Genomic DNA, 17,439 nt, shown 5'->3' with positions numbered 1-17,439 from the left:
AGCAGGTAATGTATACTTACACCTCTGCCCTACTCTCACCCTGAACCCTCCTTCTACCTACGCCTAAACCTAACCACTCCACCCCTTCTGCCTAACCCTGGACTACTCCACCCCCGCTGCCTAACACTAACCCCCCACCCTGTACCTACTCTCTGCTGCCATAGGCAGCAATAGTACAAGCTGCGATTAGCGGCAAGAAAGTAAAATTATGCTGCCCAATAAATAGCAGGTGCTAGGTTTAGCCTCTGTTTAAAAATGAGGGCAAAAAGAGATACATTGATGTAATATACTGTCCTTGCAATGTATACTGTATAGTCAGCATGGCGAGAATTATTATTTTACAGTTGAAATTGGGGCTACACGTCAACATTTGCTTGTATCTACACAACAAGCTGAAGATTTGTGTTTGCAATCTTTATAAGTGTAATCTTGAATGTGCTTATGTTGCTCTTTTTGCTTCAAGAATTTTCTCTTCCAGTTCTGTGGAATTATCCTCGCGTCTAATATTTCCACATCTTGAGAATCCAGCAGGGATACTGCTTTGCAAAACGCAGGCTTGTTAAAAAAAAACCCGAAATGGGCTTTAAGAGGCTTCAGAGGTATAATAGGGGTGGGTTCACCAGCAGGGCACCACAGATTAGGTAGTCTGGCTGAACTGACAGTGCCTGATAAGCTCTCAGGTCAGGAACTTTCTTAGCCACAGGAGATAATTCTTTCTACTGGGTAATGTTTTCCAGAAAAGCTAAAAAAAAAATGACAGCTGGTAAACATACTTAAACATACTGTATATATGAGGAAAAGTGTTGTGTAGTGAAGATGCTTTCAAAAGTAGACAATGAATAGGTTTTATTTATCAATCTACAATATGCCTGAACAGGAAAAGCTAAATAAAATCAATATTTGGCATGATCGTGTGTTTTTTCTAATAGTGTCATTCTCCCACGTACAGGGGCACACAATGAGGTTCCCACTTCAGCCAGACTCCAATATCCAGCAGGAGAAGACACTATAGTGTCTGCTCCGATGGTCCATTTGTGGTCCGGTTGGATCCTGGGGAAGATGCGTTTCACCGGGTTATATGGGAAATGCATCTGCTCTGCAGGAAAGATTGCAGACCTTACAAGAGTAAATTCTGTTTACCCCAATGGATCCGTTGCAGACTCACAAGTGTGAACAGATCCTATAAATATGAAAAAATCATCTGTGTAGAAGGAATGAAACTGGGTGAGGAAAGCCATATTTAACTTACAAGCGGAGGTTACTGAAGAAATATTAGTATAAAGAAAACTTTCACACAATGGCAAGACTGAGCACAAGACACCGGGTGCATCAAGGTCAGTCAAGACAGAGATTTTATGGTCCCAGATGTGTTGCCCAAGTTCTTTTGCAGAAAAAAAAAAACATACCCAAAAAAATCAATATTTGGCCAAAGACGTCGTGCAGAAGATGAAACACACATCAACCTTTTTTCTTCTAGGTGGTATTTTGAAAACTTATCAATAAAATGCCTTTTGAGCCACCAGCAAGCAAGAAAATACCTACTTTTTTTAGTAAATTTTCTGTTGCACTGAGTACTGAAATGTTATACTTTTTATAGGTACCGTATGTGTTTACATGTATTTTATTTAAATTTTACAGTTTTTCGCATAGTGATCCTGTAAGTCAGGGGTCCCCAAACTTTTTCGGTCAAGGGCCGGGTAAACATACTTCAGACTGCTGGGGGGCCCGAAACATACATAAACTGATGTTGGAAAAACATTACAGTGAATCAAGGTATTGATTCCCCCAATCATGCCCGGAGGAGAATTCCCAGCAGCAGCCATTCAGTCATGTGGCGCCCGGAGAACGTCTTTGTGCCCCAGACAGTGAAGCATACCCAGGTAACAACTTGCCATCCAGTTGGACAGCAGTGTCACCTGATGCAGAATTGGATTGAAAGTCAGCGAATGACTGTTCACTGGCTTCTACAGTATTCTATATGAGGGCAGCCGATATTTAATGGTGCAGTGGGCCGCATCTATAAGTTCTACATTATTTGTTTGGGGGCCAGTGAAAAAGCCGTGGGGGGCCGCATTTGTCCCGTGGGCTTTAGTTTGAGGACCACTGCTGTAAGTAAACACCTAAGAACCATATCTTTTCCCGAATTGTATTTGTGGATCCTTAACCGTATTTGGCCAATATTGAAAGTATTTACCCTGCTCCACTTGGCAATTCCTATCCTTTGTCAGTTACCAGATATCAATGACTATGATGGTACTTTCTGGATATCTGGTTAGAATAGTTATGGCTATTTGCAATAGATATGCAGGCTAGTATAGCCCCCTTCCCTCAATGATGTTTGGATGTTACTGTCTGGCTAGTATAATCACAAGTGTGTGCATAATATATCTTCACTAGCACAATCTTCCTGATATCCGCTGAGCAACATTCATGAGTATATACACAAGGAACAGCTTCTTAGGACACTGTCAGTATCTGTCTTTGCCTCTAAAATCATTTGCAGGACATTTCATAATAATGATAGCATTGGGTCATTAATCTTTATGATGAATAGAAAAAAAGGGAACACAGGCAAATTTTACATAGGAATGGTACTTGTGTACAGGTTATATCGTTGTGCTACTTGTCTTTCCAGGTACCCTATAAGTGGTTACAACGTGTGGATAAATCATGATTTATTATCTGAGAATATTTTGGTGGTGATGCCGTTTATTGTTTATCTAATGCTAAAGTCTAAAGTCAATAATTACTGTATATATTTTGCATGCTTCACTGAGCCCTAATGGGTCTTGCAGACATTTTTCTGGGTTCCATTGTCTAGCTGGTTTATTAATTAGTTTGCTATAAGCTTCAGTAACAATATATGCAGGTCTGGAAATTATGCTACCATACATTTGTAATATTCCATCTGGCAGCACACAGAAAGATAATGAGTTAGGGTACATTTCCACTTGAGCGGCGCGATTTGCTCGCGGAAACCGCGTCAACGAATCCGCATGCGGTTGCGGATTCGTTGACGTTTCCATGCGGATTTTCACGCGGAATCGCCCGCGGTTTTAACGACGCGATTTTAACCATGTCAATGCCGGCAAGCATTGACATGGGTTTTTAGACGAAATCGCACGTGGAAACGCCGGGAAAACCGCAAGACTAAAGAGCTTGCGGTTTTCCTATTTAGTTACATTACCGACGATTCGCGTGCGGGTGTGCGGCGTGCGAATTCTGACGGCTCTGCTGTGCAGATTTTTTCTGCATAGCGAGCCGCACAGAATTCCTGACAAGTGGAAACAGCGCCATCCACTTGTATTGGTTGAGCGAATCTGCATGCAGGAAACGCATGCAGATTCGCCCGAGTGGAAACGAGCCCTTAAACTCGGGCTTAAAGGAGATCCGAGGTGAAAATAAACTGATGAGATAAGCAATTATATTTATCCTCCTACATCTAAAAATTACCTTTTTTTTTAGATATCCCATGGTTTTATTTTATATTTGAACATATACAAAGTAGATTAAATGTTTTATTGTCTCTGCTCAATGGCAGTCTATTAAGATTCCCAGAGTTAAAATACATAAACTACTGACCTTTTTTCATCTCTCCCCGCCCTCAGAAGTTGTATTCTACCAGGAAAACTTTTATGGGTGTAATTTGCTCTGCAGTGATTTTTACTATATTCCGGACAAGGTACCAACAAAACAGAAGCTGTCACTTGCATGCCTGAAAGTTCACTCTTTCAGGCAGCAAAATAAAACAAGTAAAACAGTCTGGTTATTAATATGTTTTGCACTGTACATACACGTTTATCTCATCATGTCACACGTCGCCTTGGGTATACTTTATGTTCCCCAATTGAAATACCATTTGGGAAGCAGAGGTCCATGTAGTCATTTTAGTTCAGTCTAAGAACATATCCCATTGCATGGTCTTGTATTTTTCTCCCAGTCACGGTCTTGATTTTGACCCGAAATGTCATCAAAAATTATGAATCAATTCCAGTGGAATTTGTAAAGTTTAGGCAAATTCAAAATGATTCAATGTGCCTAACGATGTTCATAAGAACTGTGGTTACTATATGTCCTATATATGTCACACTATCTTTGCCTTATTACTGGTCTGTACAAAATGGCACTTGAAATGCCTAAACTGAGAGGGACATAAAGGCTCATATATTTATTTCCTTGTAGACAATGTACATTGCCTGGCTGTCCTACTGAGCCTCTGCCTATAATACTTTTAGCCATAGACCCTGAACAAGCGTGCAGATCAGCTGTTTCTGAGTTCTGACAAAAGTCGGACTGGATTAGCCCCATGCTTGTTTTAGGTTTGTGATTCAGACACTACTGCAGCCAAAGAGATCAACAGGACTGCCAGGCGATATGCATTATCTAATGGGAAATAAATCTGGCAGCCTCGATATCCCTCTCAGTTCAGGTGTACTTTACAACATGCTGTATATAATGTATACTTGTATCTCTCAGCATTTTGGCAGCCTTTTATTACATACAGATACAAATCAATAGCCCCCTGAGTGCAATCCACTGTGTAATGGTTACTGTATGTAATGGTAGACCAGTATGTGCTGATTATTTGATATAATATGAATGACCTGTTCCTTAGTTTATTATATCTTTTGCTTATTTTAGGAATGGAAAGAACTTGAGAATCCTGATAAGCCTCAACTGCCTGACTTATCCTTCCTGTGTGACCTGCTTCAGGGGGCGAGCACAGAGCCCAGCGATAAGGTGTGTTCCTTTGGTACCATATGGGACATGAAGGACTTGAATGTTTTTCTAAAATGCATCTTGTTATCTATATATTACAAATACACCAGGTTTGCCAGTGTCAGTCTGATTTCTGTTGTCTAATGTCCAGATACACACAATATTATATACACAGATGATGTAGTGAGCGAAGGTATAATAAAGATAGAGGCATTTTTGTGAACTGGAGTACGGGGAAGCAGGGGCACATGCTACTGGGGAATGGCAAAGCAAGGACATATTTTGACCAGCAACAGGACGCAAGGACACTCCTTGGGCACGCTGAAAAGGCACACTTTGGTTTGCTCTCGGAAACTGAGGCACACTTTGGGGAGCACTGGAAGAAAGGGATACACTTTGGGGAGCACAGGAAGAAAGGGGCACACTTTGGGGAGCACAGGAAGAAAGGGACACCCTTTGGGGAGCACAGGAAGAAAGGGATGCACTTTGGGGAGCACAGGAAGAAAGGGATACACTTTGGGGAGCACAGGAAGAAAGGGATACACTTTGGGGAGCACAGGAAGAAAGGGATACACTTTGGGGAGCACAGGAAGAAAGGGATACACTTTGGGGAGCACAGGAAGAAAGGGACACACTTTGGGGAGCACTGGAAGAAAGGGATACACTTTGGGGAGCACAGGAAGAAAGGGAAACACTTTGGGGAGCACAAGAAGAAAGAGATACACTTTGGGGAGCACAGGAAGAAAGGGTTACACTTTGGGGAGCACAGGAAGAAAGGGACACACTTTGGGGAGCACAGGTAGAAAGGGATACACTTTGGGGAGCACAGGAAGAAAGGGACACACTTTGGGGTGCACTGGAAGAAAGGGACACACTTTGGGGAGCACTGGAAGAAAGGGATACACTTTGGGGAGCACAGGAAGAAAGGGACACACTTTGGGGAGCACAGGAAGAAAGGGACACACTTTGGGGTGCACTGGAAGAAAGGGACACACTTTGTGGAGTACTGGAAGAAAGGGATACACTTTGGGGAGCACTGGAAGAAAGGGATACACTTTGGGGAGTACTGGAAGAAAGGGACACACTTTGGGGAACACAGGAAGAAATGGCTACACTTTGGGGAGCACTGGAAGAAAGGGACACACTTTGGGGAGCACAGGAAGAAAGGGACACACTTTGGGGAGCACAGGAAGAAAGGGATACACTTTGGGGAGTACTGGAAGAAAGGGATACACTTTGGGGAGCACAGGAAAAAAGGGATACACTTTGGGAAGCACAGGAAGAAAGGGACACACTTTGGAGTGCACTGGAAGAAAGGGATACACTTTGGGGAGCACAGGAAGAAAGGGACACACTTTGGGGAGCACAGGAAGAAAGGGATACACTTTGGGGAGTACAGGAAGAAAGGGATGCACTTTGGGGAGCACAGGAAGAAAGGGATGCACTTTGGGGAGCACAGGAAGAAAGGGATGCACTTTGGGGAGCACAGGAAGAAAGGGATACACTTTAGGGAGCACAGGAAGAAAGGGACACACTTTGGAGAGCACTGGAAGAAAGATATACACTTTGGGGAGCACATGAAGAAAGGGATACACTTTGGGGCAAGTACTGGAAAGTTGGAGCCCAATATGAGGTATTGCTAGAAAGTTAGTGCACGTGGGGGAAGAAGAAAACAATTAGAAAGTTGGTGTGCACTGTGTGTGTGTGTGTGGGGGGGTACTGAAAAGTTAGAACACACTGGTGGGGTGAGGGGGAGAAGCACTAGAGAGTTGGAGCCCACAGTGAAGGAGTGCTAGAAAGTTGGAATGAGGGGAGCACTGAAAAGATATAGGCCATTGTGTGAACACTATAAAACTGCACTGTGGCAAAGTGGAGGGGGAGGATACACTGGAACCTCAGCAGAGTATTTGTAGTATGTGTCCTGTTTTTTATGCAGCTGATACAAGTCCATAAGCTGTTGAGCATTGCAGGGCACTTTCTAAGGGGAGCCATTCAGTGCTGGTGATGTCACCGTTGTGCTTTTCTAGTTACTAGGAGGAAATTCAGAGAAAATAACCTGTAGTGTGAAGAGTTCCCATGCCATTGGTCTGGTGAATGGGATATCCTATCTGGTGGTTCAACTACTGCAGATCTGTGGAACATAATATGGCTTGGGTGATTTGGGCAAACTGCTGACAGGGTAGATTATTCAGAATACATTCATCTGTAGTAATATACTGTATAAATGTGATTATTGTAATGGGTTTTGCATATTTAGGTCATGCTCACAGATGTAGCCTGGTGTGCTTTATAAGCCAGGCCTTCCTTTTATTCTCAGCCTGGCATTAGATGGATGATGAGATTGTATTGGATTACATAGTATTCAGCCCTGGGATCTTCAAGGAGCTCGGTGGCATTTCATCCTGTATAATCTCAGCAGTAATGTGTGTAGTCACAGATTAGATGGCTATGGGAGCGCCACACCTCTTAATTTGTTTGTGGGTAGTACAGGGCTAGCAGGTGTAACAGAAAGTTGTAGCCAGTAGCACAATAGTCTATCAGTCTTCTAGTACACTTAGCAGTGAAAGTGAGCCTAAGCTAAGTACACTCACTTACGATTATTTTTGCCCATTGGGGACTGGAAAACAATCTCTTGGTTGACCAATTGGGGCACGGGGCTGTACAGATGCATTACTAGGCTTCAGGCTAGCGATGTGTTCTGCTGCTGTGAAGGGGAGCAGAGGGATGATGATTGATGTATGATAAAGAGGGACGGGGAAAGTGAAAACACCATTGCGGTTGATCGGCCTTGGGCGTTGTCAAGGATACGACATGCTGGATTCTTAAGTGGGGTGGCAACGTTACGCACACAAGTTGCGCAAACAATTGTTGGTCGAAGCAGTTATATGCCATTTCAGCTGACAATTATCATATGTGTGATCGTACCTTCAGACTGATATCACTGGAGCTCTGGTGTGCCAGTTTAAAGGGTCAGTCATTTTATACACAAATTTAACAAACTCTCATGGGACCGAGATTTAAATAGAAATAACATTTGTTATTTATACGAATTACTTCTTTCCCTGCAATTGTTATCAGCAGCAAAACCTTTGAATAGACTTCGAACTATTCTTGGCTCTGACTTTAGGTTAAATGCATACTGATGTTAAATGCTGGCATTTACCCATCATCCCCCTCACCGGGTGAGCGACAGGCAAACTACAGACAAGGGGGTTTCATGGCACAGTTCACACTAATATTGGATGTCAGCAGTCTATTGGTGTTATGCCTAGTACATACCATACAATTTTCTGTACGATTTTTTGTTAGATTTACCTGTTAGATTTATCTAACCATCTATCTGCTGAGCAATTAGGCATTGTTCTACTCAGCAGGAGACAACCAGAAGACAATGCACCAGAGATAATGACCAGTCTCTACCAGTACTTTACAGAAAATAATCTAATTACAGAAAATCTAAAGGCCCATACACACGTCGGATTTTAACGAACGACCCGTCGTTTGAACGTTCCGTCGTTCGGACGTTTCCGCGTCAAATCCGACGTGTGTACAGACTATCGTTCGGGTGATAAGACCGGTTACCAGCGATCCGCCCGGCGGATCGTTGGTAACCAGTCTTATCACCCGAACGATAGTCTGTACACACGTCGGATTTGACGTGCGAACGACTGAACGACGGAACGTTCAAACGACGGGTCGTTCAGAAAAATCCGACGTGTGTATGGGCCTTAATGCTGGATACACACCATGCGTTTCCGCGTTCGATGCGTCCGGCGATACGCATCGATTCGATTATTTCCAACATGTCCGATTCACGTTTCGATGGATCGTTAGGTCGATTTGCCATACTTTACATGGCAATCGACCTAAAAATCATCGAAATGCGCTCGGAAATGCTCGGAAATAATCGAATCGACACGCATCGACGGACGCATTCGATGCGGAAACGCATGGTGTGTATCCAGCATAAAGGTGGCCATCCACTTATATGATTTCCAGCAGATTCGACCATCAGATAGATTTCTGTCAGATGCCTAATCAGGTCGAATCTGACAGGAATGTATCTGAGTGTGCCACACAGAAGAAATGGAATTTCAATAGATTTCAGAATGAAATCGATTGAAAATCGATCGAAATGCAGTGTTGCACCATTCGATCCAATGCAACCCTATGGGCCAGCAGCCGATCGAACTAGATTTTCTGTCAGGACTGAAATCGGCCATAAATCGATCGATGTGACGATCGATAATGCTTTCTGCTGCATCAATTTCTAGCCGATTCGATCAAAACGGTCGAATCGGCGGTCGATCGATGGCTAAAATTGACCACTGTATGGGCCCCTTAACAGAAAAATCTTACAGAAAATTGTATGGTGTGTACTAGGCATTAGGCAAATGCTGCTTGCAGAGCTGGGACAAGGTCCTCCAGCACCCAAGGCTGAGACACCAAAGTGCGCCCCTCCATCCCTCCCACCCCAGCCATCACACTGATTGCTATTAGACTAAGAGGCGCCACAGGGCCCACAACCTCCCCAACACCTTAATATCTAGTTATCTGGCATGCAGTCACTGCCATGTATCCCCTTTTCTTATTTGTTTCTGTTTCAAACACAATTAGGAATGACAGCTGAATGAATTCTGCGCCCCCTCCTACACTGCGCCCTGAGGCTGGAGCCTCTCCAGCCTATGCCTCGGCCCGGCCCTGGCTGCTTGCATTATCTTTGGCCTGCCTTATCCCTTGCAAAGTGGACAGGACACTGCCATTGCACTAACTTTGCAGTCCAAAGCGCAGTAAGCACAGTAACTTCAATGCAGCGTTAGGGCCCTTTTCCACTATGAAATGCGATCGCGATTGCGATCGCGATTCCAATCGCAATCGCGTTTCAATTTCCACCATGCGATTGCGATTGAGCTACTATACTCATTATAGTCCAGCTCAATCGCATACAAAACGCGGCAGGACAACGATTGCGATTTGACCAAAATCGCATCGCAATCGGATCGCACTAATGGAAATTACTGCTGCAGTTTCCATTAGTTTAATGTACCTTGCGATTTGCGATCAGAAGCAAATCGCAAATCGCAGGCTAGTGGAAAAAGGCCCTTAGGGCCTGTACACACTGAAAAACGCAAGCAAAATCGCAAGCACATGCGTTTTTAAAGTGCATGTAGTTTTAAAAACGCATGCGCTTTTGCCTGCGTTTTTTGTGCGTTTGCGGTTTTCTTGTAATTGCTGATTGGCTAAAGAATCCTTTGTTTTTTTTCTAGTTTACATTTCAACAGGAATCAGGAGATTGCAGAGTCTTCTGGGATACTGACTTCTGAAAAACGCAGGCAAAAACGCAAGCGCATGCGTTTTTCATGCATTTTTCATGCGCTGCGCTTAAAAAAGCGCAGCAGGCACTGCGATTGCGTTTTCCTAAAAACGCATCGCACCAGTGTGTACAAGTCATCACGGTTTTCATTCTTTTTAAAAAACGCAGCGCAAGCGCAGCAGTGTGTACAGGCCCTTAGTTGTTCAGGCTAGTGTGAATCTAGAGTGAGTCAAGGAGGGCGTATGTATGTGAAGCAGTGTAAAGTATTCATGCGTGGGCACCTGAGGGGGGGCACATATTACACTAGGGGGGGGCAATGTCAGCGGTTGTGTCACGTTCTTCGCTCATTCCGATATCGCATGCCATTATCACCATGCACCCACATTGGCCCTATATCTTACAGCATCTCTGATCTATACATGCAACCAATTTCGGCTCAACATTGGTTGCATCTTCGATCGGGCATGCTCTTGGCGGCACCAATTTTTATCCGATTCGTTTCTAATAATCTAATTGGATGGTCAATCGGCAGCCAAGTCACCTGATGTATGGCCACCTTAACTTTTTACGGGCAGAAAATGTACATTAAAGTGATCTTGCAATGCAGCTTACAAGTGAAGGAAAAATGTATTTGAAAATGAGTTGCAATGACTTTCATGCAGTGCTTTGTAGAATTGTTCACCTGGTTTCCTTATTCTGTGCTGTTCTATGGTAGAGAGATCTCTGCCCCCCGAGTCCCTTCTCTGCCTGCTGCAGCAATTGCAGCCCTCACTCCCTGCAATGAGCTTTCTTCATTTATTTTTGTCTACAGAAGTGTGGCTGAAAGGTTTCACCTCCAGTGTGAGGGGCGTTGCTCACCTTGCTTTACCCAAAACTGAAAGCATCCATTTGATTCTGTTTTTAACACAGTGTAGCCAAATTTAGTATGTGTGATTCTGAGGTTCTATTCCTATAATATCAAGTGACATTTCAAGCATACAGTAATTCCATCCAGTAAGCTAGCCTTATGCATAGCAGACAGATTAAATAACCTACTAAAATTAAGTTCAGTGATCCAAATATCAGTAATACTTATGAAACCCTTATTGAAAGAGGAGCTATTGAAGTATGTGTTTACCTGTGCAGTTCTGCTTGGCCCCAGAGGTTATTCTGTCACTGCTCCATGCAGCCCCATGGGGTGTTCATGGGTATATTGAATATTTTGTGAGCCGACACACACATACTGAACTGAACTGGGTTGCAATTAGATTTCCCCAGACCCACTAACATTATACTGTTTGATGCACTGTCCTTAGGCCAGTTTCAGACTACTGGCTGATGATAGCCTTGCAGTCCGGGGACCGCACCACTAAAAACAGGCCTTCGAGGATTACCACTTTCTGTGGCTGAATTCATCACAAGCGCAGAAGTGTGCTGCTAAAAATACACTTCAGCGCATGCGCATAAAACTTGCGCGGGTTTTCACACGTGCGTCGCCATGGACTTACATGACTTCTGGTCCGCAGCACATTGCCACAGAACCGCGCAGTAACTTAGATTTGTCCTTGCATTGGGGATGTGGCGAATACGTCACTTTCGGCGATCGTGCCGTACCGTGTCAGTATGAAAGTCCCCATAGACCGTACAAATACTGCACCAGCCCAGTGTGAAAGCACCCTAAGGGTAATGTGATAGTGGTAGGTTAGCTTCAGGTTAATGATAGTTTAGTTGACATACATCAGTCAACAGCAGGCCAATCTAGCATACAACTGATTATTACTCTTGTTAAAACACAGTTGGGGAATAGTTATCGATTAACAGTCCACTTAATTGGATTTCGGAGCAAATCTGATTAATACTTGGCTGAACTATTAAACAAAACAAAAACCTTCAATGTGCGCTCCTCAAATAGTTACTTATAAAATATTTCTCTCACTGCTTGACCTGGATCGCTCCTGAATAAAGTGTGTGTGTCACTCTCTAAAAACAATATAGACAGGGGGCTCTACAGGAAGCCACAAATAAAATACTATAAGATTACATAAAATACAATCTATAAAGTCCAAAAACACACTAATTGTGATATTCTAATAGTGTCCCTTTTGTAAGGCAATAAAAAGTCCCCACAGATCTTCTTCCAAGCTTCTTAGGGAAACTTCACACTTTCCTGAAATATGTAGTTACAATACACGCTCACCAGAGATGACAGCTGCCCTTCTCAGGATCAGCCAACAACACTTCTAGCCCCTGATGAGTCATAGGACAAAACTAGTTGGGCGTGGCCTAAGGAGCAAGGGACGCTGAACGAGCTCAAAGGATTTTATATGCGCATTTGATTCTGCTAAATTGTGAGTGCACTACGTTTTAATAATTTTAATAAAAGAAGGTTTTACACTATGTTTGGCCCTATTTGAGTCCTAGGAGAACTGCCAATAAGGGAGCAAGGCTTAAAGAGAGTCTGAAGTGAGAATAGATCTCGCTTCAGACTTTATATATAGCAGGGGCACGTGTGCCCCTGATAAAACGCCGCTATCCCGCGGCTTAACGGGGGTCCCTGTCCCCCCAAATCCCCTTCGTAATGCGGGGGAGCACTTCCGCATTGGGGCAGGGCTAACCACCGCAGCCCTGCCCCACGCGCGTCTGTCAGCGCGTATCTCCGCCTCTCCCCCGCCCCTCTCAGTCTTCCTTCACTGAGAGGGGCGGGGGAGAGGCGGCGATGCGCGTCTGATAGACGCGACTGGAGGCAGGGCTGCGGCCGTTAGCCCTTGCCTCCAGGAAGCAAAGTCCACGACCAACTTTGCGACCAACTTTTGCGGGGGGTGGGTTGGGGGTGAAGGGACCCCCGTTTAGCCGCGGGATAGCGGCGTTTTAGCTGGGGCACACGTGCCCCTGCTATATATGAGAGCTGAAGCGAGATTTAGTCTCGCTTCAGTGTCTCTTTAAGCCGTCTGCAAAGCGATTATTGCTGGTCTGTGCTGGGTCAGCCAGACTGTGTGGTGAGAGGCTTTGACCATTCGGTGGTGGAGCACTGGGTGCTGATGTAATAATTGGGAGCACTGGTGCATTAGAAGCTACCTTAGTCATACAGTATTACACTATTGGAGTGCCTTTGTTTTTGTCTCTTATGGCTGGAGCAATTGGGGGAAGGAGAGCACAATGAAACATCGAGGGAGTACTGGCTGGGCCAGAAGCGTTGTTGGCTGATCCTAAGAAGGGCAGCTGTCATCTCTGGTGAGCGTGTATTGTAACTACATATTTCAAGAAAGTGTGAAGTTTCCCTAAGAAGCTTGGAAGAAGATCTGTGGGGACTTTTTATTGCCTTACAAAAGGGACACTATTAGAATATCACAATTAGTGTGTTTTTGGACTTTATAGATTGTATTTTATGTAATCTTATAGTATTTTATTTGTGGCTTCCTGTAGAGCGCCCTGTCCCTACCTTATATATTGGCTGAACTATTGCCTTTGCTGGTGATAAGTCACTTGATGTGGCCATTGAGCTCGACGCTTCTCACTCCGACTGCTCAACAGAAATTTAGCACTGTACAGCAATCACTCTTTGAAAACGCAAGACATGACTCATAACTTTTATATTGCGCTTTTCTCCTGGCAGACTCAAAGTGCTTCAGGGCTGCAGCCACTTAGAGCAAGCTCCATGGGCAACCAGGATCACTAGGGAGCCTTGCCCAAAGACTCCTTAGTGTCTTATGTACTGGCTTGAGTCAGGATTTAAACCCTGGTTAAAGGCTGAAATCCTTCATCAAAGGCAACAGCCTAAACCAGTACGCTATTCAGCTGACACAATCAATGCAGTGTTAAAGATTGAGTAAAGGTTTATGGGATATGTTTGTGTCTATAGATATCTAGCCTATATAATCAAAGAGATTGAATATGCTAGATATATTGATTCATGTTTGCTAGATAGAGTACTGGTTAAGGGCATCACTTTGTACAGTGGCCTACAGGGCATGCTTGTAGTGGCTGCAGCTCTCAACTGCTTGCAGGAGAAAAGTGCCATACAATGTTAGCATTATTATTGTTACGATAGGTACAGACTAACCAGCAAGCTCATGGTGAACCAGAACTCATTGGAGTGTGTGAGGGGCTACAATGGTCCTAAAAGCCCCCTTAGGGCAACACTGGTTAATTTGCATATATTCAGCAGTGATGCACTGGGAGACATCTCAAGCTCATTCTAACCTGAATTATCACAAATTCTTTCTGTTTTAAGAATGCAAACTTTTGTTTTCCTTATTGTTACGATGTATGGATTAACTTGCAAGTCCCTGTGTCACCTGATGGTGGCAGTGTGTTCCTAGACTAGTAGCATGCACCTACTGGCCACTAGCAGGTGTCTTCCTGCAGTTTTCAACCTGTAATTGTCCATCCCATTCACCAGCCACTCCACTATTTTAGCTCTGGACCTTGCTGGAGTCTGGGACTAAGTATCAAAATAACTGGATTCCTGCATACTGCATCTATCAAAGTTGCTCCTGCTTTTTACTGGGATCAAAGTGGCAAGAATGTTATTCGCTCACAGGCTATGGAGCTAGCGATAGCAATTGCAGTCTGTGGTGAAGGGCAAAACCACAAGATCATTTAAATGTTTTTTTAATAATGAAGAGGCAGAATCATTACATGACTACTCCATACATATGAGTAGTAGTCTGTCTGTTTTATCTGGATTCAAGAAGACATGAGGCCTGTGGGGTCCCCTCACATTCTCCTGTATGTTTGGTCTCCAGTGACAGCAGCAACAGGTCCAGATGCATTATTGGTGACTTTAAAGAGTAACTGAATTGAAAATGATGTAATAAAATTGCTTATTTTTTACAATATTAAATTGTAAATTATGTGGTCATTGTGGTCATTGTTTGCCCATTGTAAAATCTTTCCTCTCCCTGATTCACATTCTGAAATGTATCACTGGTGACAGGGCCGAGGCAGAGGCGAGAGAGGCTCCAACCTCAGGGCGCAGTGTAGGAGGGGGCGCACAACTCACTCAGTTATCATTCCCCTATTGTGTTTGAAGCAGAGAGAAATAAGAAAAGGGGATACATGGCAGTGACTGCAAGCCAGATGACTAGAGATTAAGGTGTTGGGGGCCCTGGGGAGCCTCTTAGTCTAATAGCAATCAGTGTGTGACGGCTGGGGTGGGAGGGATGGAGGGGCGCACTTTGGTGTCTCAGCCTTGGGTGCTGGAGGACCTTGTCCCGGCTCTGACTGGTGGTGACATCTTTAGTTCTGCCAGGTGATCTGTACGGAATGTTTGTTTACTGAAAGTTCTGTGCACAGAGGGAGGTACTTGCTTGTCAGTTGGAAAAAGCTGTTATTTCCCATAATTCAGCAAGGTTCACAGACAGGAAACTGTCAGGTCCATGGTCCTGATATCACACTGTGGGAGGGGTTTCACCACAATATCAGCCATACAGACCGCCCCCTCCCCCGATGATCTATTTGAGAAAAGGTAAAGATTTCTTGTGGGAAAGGGGATATCAGCTACTGATTGGGATGAACTTTAATCCTTGGTTACAATTTCTCTTTAGGATAAAAAGCTACATATGACTTAATTTTTCTGCAACTTGCAGAAATTTCAAGCTTAAATCTGTGTAGATATAGTGCCAGAATTTGCTGGAAGTTTTTTCGTGCTGCACGCGTGTGAATTACATTTTCCCACTTGTAACCCGGGAGGTGACAATTCTGTGAGATTACAACCACATAGCTGAGCAATTCTGGTTTCTATGGAAACAGTCCTTTCATACTAAAATATTGTACAATGTCATAGTGTTTTACTGTTTTACCCATTCTGTGTTTGCATCAATTGCCTTCTCAAGATGTATAAGGAAATTGATTTCTAAAGTGGTGTTTTAATTTGTACATGTGACTTTTTTCCACACATGATGCTGGGTGTGGGGTTCGCAGTGAGATCATGCATGTTACTCCCAGGACATAGAAGCCCTGATAGAGCACGGTTGTTATTTGGGTAGATTCACCAAACTGCAGTAAGCAAAATAACGTCCGTAAAATCTTACACACGATGTGTAACGTAATGCATTGCATCCAATGTATTGCATTCCACTCTACTCGTTATGCGGTAAAACTCTATGCAAGTTATTCTGCGTAACGCAGCATTGAACCTTTTGGAGATTGCTTTGTTTCTGTCTTTACATTTTGTCTAAAGGTACGTACACACATGATAACCGTCAGGCCAGCTTCACACTGCAGACTGGCAGTGCGGTGCTCCCACCGAACCACCAGAAACAGGCCTTTGGGGATTACCGCGTTAGTGCACACTGATCTCCGTCTGGCATCCAGCCAAGCAGGAAGTGACGCTTTCTTCCTGTTGGGCATTTGATGACATGCGCAGAAACGTATTGTTGATATATACGCTTCTGCGCATGCGTGACGCTGGAAACTGCAGCAAGTTTTCTAAAGATAGGCGCGTTACCATAGACTTACATGACTTGCAGATCGCCGCAGGAGCCGCACAGTAAAGTAGGTATGGACGGGCGTTAGGTAGGGCACTTCCGGCGCAGTGTACCGCAACGTGGGGAGTGTGAACTCCCCCATAGACTTGCATTAGGCTACGGTGGGGGTGCGGTAAATTTACCGCACTGCCTCAGTGTGAAAGGGCCCTCAGCCAAAACATCCAGTAATGACAGTTTCAGCCAGGGATCGTTATGTTGTACAGCGGCCCGCCGAGCAAGCTCCAGAGGCTTCCCACGTCTTCCTGCAGACCACCGCTGAACCCTCAGAAAGCTTGTGGCCGTGCTCCCATTTGTGAACGAGGGAGGGTCGCACTACTCAGGACAGCTAGCGCCTGCGCGGTAGCAAGGAGCCGCCTCTCGGGCTCACCGGAAAACGTTGAGTCTGTTCGGTTCCATGCACCTGTATGTTGTGGCCGAGCTCTGTTGACAAGTCGTTGGCCAACAAGCTTCTGGGGTTTTGGTGCTGGAATGGTGAAGTAGAGGGGGATGGGGGAAGTCTCTGGATTATGCAGCAGGGTCCCTCTACTGAGGTAATTATCCCTATTGGGCACTTTTTTCCCTTCAGGTTTCCATTAAAGTGGACCTGAAAGAAATACAGCCTGTATGTATTAGAGAGTTTAGCCTGTCTAGTTCCCCCTATTCTGTGATTAATCACCACCGTAAATTGATCAGTCAGCTGTGTCAGCTGGCTGCCAAGGCAGAGCAGCTCATTTGTAAATGCAGGCTGTTATCCTTGTCTGCTTCCATGAAAGCAGGAAGTTGACACACTGCAGATTTATAGCAGGAGTTGTAACAGCTATAACAAAGAAATGTTTTTCTTTAGATATTATGGTGTTGCTTATCTTTTACAACAGAGAGGAAGTTCTGAGTTCAGTTCCGCTTTAAGTACAAACATCAATCCTATTATTTGTGTGGATGTTCAGGCTGAATACCTTCATA

At 44.3% G+C, this 17,439-nt stretch overlaps 1 protein-coding gene across 4 annotated transcripts in view; it reads left to right on the top strand.

The window, feature by feature from the left end:
- ARHGEF25 (Rho guanine nucleotide exchange factor 25) overlaps positions 1-17,439 on the top strand; it is a 547,735-nt gene that overhangs the window by 448,627 nt on the left and 81,669 nt on the right. For all 4 annotated transcript variants that reach the window (XM_068267427.1, XM_068267428.1, XM_068267429.1 and 1 more), the window contains one exon: positions 4,642-4,740. In XM_068267427.1, the coding sequence (XP_068123528.1) occupies positions 4,642-4,740 (99 nt within the window). The remainder of the gene's footprint in view (positions 1-4,641; positions 4,741-17,439) is intronic.

The sequence above is a fragment of the Hyperolius riggenbachi genome, chromosome 2 (assembly GCF_040937935.1).
Source record: "Hyperolius riggenbachi isolate aHypRig1 chromosome 2, aHypRig1.pri, whole genome shotgun sequence".
NCBI lineage: Eukaryota > Metazoa > Chordata > Amphibia > Anura > Hyperoliidae > Hyperolius > Hyperolius riggenbachi.
This window is presented reverse-complemented; position numbering and strand designations above follow the sequence as displayed.